Source organism: Euleptes europaea, chromosome 6 (assembly GCF_029931775.1).
Source record: "Euleptes europaea isolate rEulEur1 chromosome 6, rEulEur1.hap1, whole genome shotgun sequence".
NCBI classification, from domain to species: domain Eukaryota; kingdom Metazoa; phylum Chordata; class Lepidosauria; order Squamata; family Sphaerodactylidae; genus Euleptes; species Euleptes europaea.
The window spans coordinates 31,316,141-31,322,140 of record NC_079317.1 but is presented as its reverse complement, the minus strand read 5'-3'; the positions used below and the strand labels follow the sequence as shown (position 1 = coordinate 31,322,140).

The following is a 6,000-nucleotide window of genomic DNA, read 5'->3' as shown; positions in this document are numbered from 1 at the left end:
AACACCATTATCTCATTGTGAGAAGATTAGCAGTAGGGGTGAAGGCAGGCTTGAATGAATTGTAAGTCTTTAGACACTTAAGTGAGCTGCTATCAAAGCCACCAGGGTATTGTAAACAAATCTCAAATGAGCTTCCGCTCTAAACAAGGTCACCGTAGGCAGAGACCTAGATACTCCAAGTGTTTCCCTGTTCTTCCAACAGCTCGAAAGAGGCTCCGTCTCTTCTCTTCCACAAGGCCTGTTGATTATATTGATATAACCACTGACGGCGGACCATTCCTTCAGTGTACAGCACATTCCTTGGCATTACCAGTTTCGTCTCCCATCACATCAGGATTTAAACTCTTTTTCTGCTCTATTTCCACCTGATGAGAAAAAATAATTAAGGAAAAGAGCAAAAGCTTACCTAATTTCTGCTTTCTGGCAACCTGAATCAACAGTAACTTGCTCTAAAACAAGAACAACCAACTTCTGAAGTCTTAGGGGCCATATTATTTTCAGGCAGTCATTGATGAGTGGGAAGTGTATATTGGTCCTTATCTCTCCAAACAATGGAACACTACTGAAGGAACATGTTTTCTATAGTGATTCCCCCCCCCCCATCTCACAGACAATGGAATTCTTGCTTCCTAAACTACCATATTCCTAAACCTTGGAAGCTGGCCCTTCCCTGAGAAGGTTCAGGATGGGGGAGAGAGACTGGATTCTTCTCAGCCATGATGTTAGTGCAAGGCTATGAGTGAGACCTGTTTCAGCAAAGGGGGAACTGCCTGTTATTTAATTACACACATAAACATCCCGTGGGTGTCCCTGCAGATCAGATCTAGAGCCTTATTTGGGGCATTCATCATGAAACTAGCTCTCTAGCATGGATTTGTCACATTGTTTGCTTTGGAAAGGGCAAAGTTTACTTCATTGGAATGAACACTAAGTCTAAATTATGTATAACTTAAAAATTTAAATAAATAAATAAATAAAATTGTGTAGAAGGGGGGACCTGCAAAGACTTACAGGGGATGGGAAAGCCTATTGGGTTGGATCCAGCCATCTGCTCCTGCAAAGATTGCAAATCTTCCCCACTTTCCCCTCCCCCCAGTGGTCCCTTCTGACCTCGGAAAGCTAAACCCCCAGGGACACATGGAGTAATAGCCATGTGGGTCAGTCTGCTGCAGTGAGGAAGGGGGTGAAATTTTTTCCTTCCTTCCTCTTCTATCAGTGCAGCTGTGCTGATGGAAGAGACAAAAAGGCAATTTGCCCCCTTCTCACTGTAGCCCACTGATTCACATAATTATTACTGTATGACAGTCATGCAACCTGGAAGTCAACTTTCCTAGGATGACAGAGGCTGCTGGGAGAAGGGGAAAGTGGGAATGATCCATGACTGTGGCAGCTTACCATTGATGGATGCTGGATCCAACCCATTGGCCCCTTACCTGCCTTGCCTTATGCTTTCTGGGCCCTGAGCCACCTGCTGGGGGGCGGGGGCTTGGAGAACAGGATGTGCTTTCAGTTCCACCACTCTACTGCCAGCCAGCTGATTGGTGAGCTAGGAGCAGAAAGTGTGTAGGATGTGCTTTCAGCTTCAAGGCTCCATCCCCCAGTATCATCCAGTTGGGCGGGGGGAAGGTCCTGAAGTAGTGAAGCTCCAACTTCTCCTGATAAGCTAGCCAGCTCTGTGCCCCTTCCATCAGATGGCCAGTGATGTTACCTGGGGTTGCTGAGCAACCCAAAAGTGGCAGTTGAGATCTCACAATGTAGTGTTGCATGATCATGGCTGGCCCTGTTTAGTGTGAGTTGCAATGTCTGCACAGTGTTGGGGAGTTTGAACACCCCAAATTCTTATTTTGATAGGTTCTACAGGTTTTTTTTGCGGGGGGGGGGGAAACCTTGTGCTATAAATGTAATATCTCCATCCATGCTTTGGTGAGCTTCTCAATCATACCTTGTAACTGTAATGTGCTGAATAGTTGACCCACTTCCTGACATCGGTCTTGCCTTCCACAGAGATGGAACGAACGGCAGCCTTGGATGCTGAAGTGGTTGGCATGTCAAACTCCACATCCGCATAGCGGACAATACTGGAAGGCACTTCCCGGTCAGAACCAAGCTCCAGGTGGCAGAAAAAACAGTGAGGATGACCAGAACCTATAAACGACCAGAATAAGACTATGGGAATTAAAAACTGGCTGAAATTTAACAATGAAATTGTGTAGAAGCAATTTCTTAAAAACAGAGGAAAGCAAGACAAGGGCAGAAAGGCAGAATATAAATTTTGTAAATAGTAAAGACAATCCAGTTGTCATAGTTCGGAGTGCTGTTTACATGTAGACACAGTAGGTTGCATGCAACAGACAGAATTGTGGTGACTGAATAAAATCTGTGGATTTCACATTCCACTGTTAATTTATGGATTGACTCCTGTTGATGCAAACATGACATCTGAATGGCTTTTATTTTTTAGCTCTGTGGCAGCTACATTGCGCCAGATGCCCCAATCTGAATCTAAACTTGTCAAAGGCAGTAAGGAAACATCTGGGTGGAGGCTGTTTGGGTTCCTGCTTTGGCTTTATGAGTACAAGGAGCTCAGGAAAATATCTTTTTATAAGCTGGAACATGAGAAAGCATGCATTGATGTGGGACTGGTGTGTGTGTGTGTGTGTGTGTGTGAAGAATGGGATTCAGCCTTCCCCCTTGCAACATTTTCCCCACCCAAAATGGTCCCAGGTACATTAGTTACCCCACTGGAGCTTTGCACACGAAACACGTCACTGCATATGCAACCCCCAGTGGGGAAAATAACACCTCCTGGGATATTTTCAGCACGATTCTCCTAAGCAGAGTTACACCTTTCTATGTCCATTGAAGTCAATGGGCTTACAAGGATGTAACTCTGCTTAAGATTGCACTGTTTGTGTGGAAAAAAATGGCACGGGGTGGAAGGCTGAAGCTCTTTCTCCTCTCATGTTGTGCTTCTGATCCAAATCTGACCCCTGCGGCATTTGGGGACTTAGTTCCCTGAAGTTAGGGTTGCCAATCTCCAGGTAATAGCAGATCTCCTGCTATTATAACTGATCTCCAGCCAACAGAGATCAGTTCACCTGGAGAAAATGGCCACTTTGGCAATTGGACTCTATGGTCCCTCCCCTCCTCAGACCCCGCCCTCCTCAGGCTCCGCCCCCAAAACCTCCCACTGGTGGTGAAGAGGGACCTGGCAACCCTACCTGAAGTGGCCTTAGGCAAACCAGTCTCTTTCCGTTTCAGCCCCAGACCCCAATGTGAGACTGAAGTGTTGTTGTTGTTTTATTTAAACCTGATAAGTTTAATTAAGATTTCTAAGGAGACTTGCTTTGAGATTTGTTAGGAGACTTGCTTTAAAACTGCCCTATTTTTACATCTGCACAAGCATAGAATCATAGAGTTGGAAGGGACCACCTAGTCCAACCCCTGCACAATGCAGGAAATTAACAATTACCTCCCCCCCACACCCCCACACTGCACTTTTGAAAAAGGAATATGCAGTATTGGTGTCACAGAAGCAATGATTTCATTCCCTTTTTCTAGCTGACTTTGAAACTGAATAAGAGATTAGGCACCTGCTGTTTAGGTTATCTTTTGTCTTAGCTAAATTATTTGGAAGAGTTACAGAAACAAGGCCTGAGAAAGTACCTTTCAAGAGTTGAGGTCTGGCCTTCTACCTTGCTTTCTCAGAATGAGCTCATAAGTACTTGCTGGCTGGTCATTTGCATCTGTGCTTTATCACTTATTACAATAGCTAAACAGATACTTAGAAGTAGTCACATGATTGTGAGAATGAACTTTAGAGAATAAGATTGATAATTTTATCTATAAATAAGCATTTATGTAAGAAGCAAATCAGATTTCTTTGAACTGAAGTCTCAGGATGCAGAGGTTGAAGAATTATAGATTTTGGTAAGATATTGGGATCTTTGGGCTCATTTGATAATCCCTAAAAGCAATAGACAAAAGACTGATACCTGATTTGTTTTAAATATTATAATCAATTTTGATATGTATTAATAATGTTAGGAACTCTAATTATAATAACCTGCCTTTCCACATTTTGTGAAGGTATAATTATCTTATGCCTTTATTTTATAATGTCTTGCTTAATAAAAATAACCTCTTCTTTAATTAATAAAAGATAAAAAGATTCTGCAGGTGTTCTGCAGGTCAGTTGCTGGTTGCTCAAATAAGAGGGAAAACAGTTCTCACGGTCCAAAAAGATTATTGTATTATCAAAAGCCAAAGAAAAAGGAGCAACTTTTCTGGCATGATAAAGCAAAGAGAGATGTGAGGCTGCTATTGTTTCAGGAGCAGAGCTTCTGGAGGAATTCTCAGTTCAAAATCTCTCTAAGTGTTGTGAGAGAATAATTCACACGCTACGTTGGTAGGACTTGCTCTGATTGGTAGGACTTGCTCAGATTGTCAATGAGTGAGTGATAAAGTTTATTGTCTGCGGCCAAAGGCCATCATAATCCACCATACAAAACATTAAAATAACTTTAAAACAGTCTGACCCACAAGAAACTAGTATTTAAATAAGTTAAGTTCCCTGATTAAAAACAGCTTTAGCTCGGATTTTCTTAGCTGCTAAAGCAAAGAGTGACACTCTGTAGGAAACATCAGGATTGGCATCTGACAGGAGAAAGAGCAGCTTCTCTGGATCTGGAGAAAGATTTAGGCCCTTTAGAAACGCTCCGAGAAATTTAAGTCTGGGCTCTGTGTAAAGAGGACAGAATAAGGTGTAATGAATTAAGTCCTCTGGAGCAGCTCCACAAATACATAGGCGAGAGGCCCATGGTGTTTGGGAGTAACGTCCAGCTATCCAAGCCATTGGCATGGTTTGAAACTGGAGAGAGGTAAAAGCTATTCTGAGGTTATGGAAGGGAATACTGACCAGGTATGAAGCTCTGACATGATCCCTTTTAAACTGTTTAAGCCATGGTGAGAATTTGGACTGGGAGATTGATTGCCTGTCTGATGCAGCATCACACTGGAAGATTGTCAATGAGATTCGGCATCAAAGCTATGTCCTATTATCCTTCAATATGAGTTGGCAGTCTCACAACAAAAAAGCAGCAATCAACTGTATGCAGTGATGTTTTCTTCAAGCTCTGTTTTGTTTGTCTACAAACAGATACTCACACTGAAGCATCAAATCATGTCCAGTTGGGACTGAGGCTCCTCACAGCCCGTAAACAAGGCTCCTTTCATCAGCCAAAAGCAACATGTTGCTTTTGAGTCGGTGGAACGCAAGACAAGTTACCAGACTGTTCTTGGAACGGCCACAGCAGTGCTTTTTCTGTGGAATCTTGGTTTGGCTGTGTTGATCTAACAGCTCCAACCTGGCCCGGCGCGGGATTTTTCATGACCAGTTTTGTGCCATCGGAAAACAGCTGCCCCTCCACACAACAAAGGACAGCTGTACAACTCACACACTTGCCTTCTGTTTCGCAAGGGGCAACCGGTGCTTTCATGCATCACAAAAATCAATCCAGCAAGACCCGAGTTAGGCCAATTTCAGAATAAGCCAAAAGTACACATTAGTCAGGCTACACCAGTAGATTCAGCAGCCCACATTTATGTATTCACAGGGTTGCCAAGCTCCAGGTGGGGACTGGAGGTCTCCCAGGATTGCAATGGATCTCCAGACCGCAGAGATCAGTTCCCATAGAGCAAATGGCTGGTTTGGAGGGTAGACTCTGGGGCCATTGTACTTTGCTGAGGTCTCTCTCCCACCTAGCCCCCCCCCTCCCCAGGCTCCACCCCAAAATCTCCAGGAATTTTTCAGTCCAGACTTGGCAACTTTAGTATTCATAGTAAATAAAGCAAATTTAGGCCTTACTCTCCTTGAAATGGTAAACTTGGATTGGGACTTCGCCACTTCATACTGCAGATGAGCACACACATTGCTGATTGCTGCATTATGCCGGGGGGGGGGGGAATCCTTCTGGTAAAAACCTAGATATCAAGAAGGGT

At 43.7% G+C, this 6,000-nt stretch overlaps 1 protein-coding gene across 1 annotated transcript in view; it reads right to left on the bottom strand.

Annotated features, from left to right (window-relative positions):
- Positions 1–257: 257 nt before the first annotated feature.
- STON2 (stonin 2) overlaps positions 258–6,000 on the bottom strand; it is a 63,634-nt gene continuing 57,891 nt past the window's right edge. Inside the window, 2 exon segments of the mRNA XM_056850814.1 lie at positions 258–365; positions 1,943–2,145. Coding sequence (XP_056706792.1) covers positions 282–365; positions 1,943–2,145 — 287 coding nt within the window. The 3' untranslated portion in view covers positions 258–281.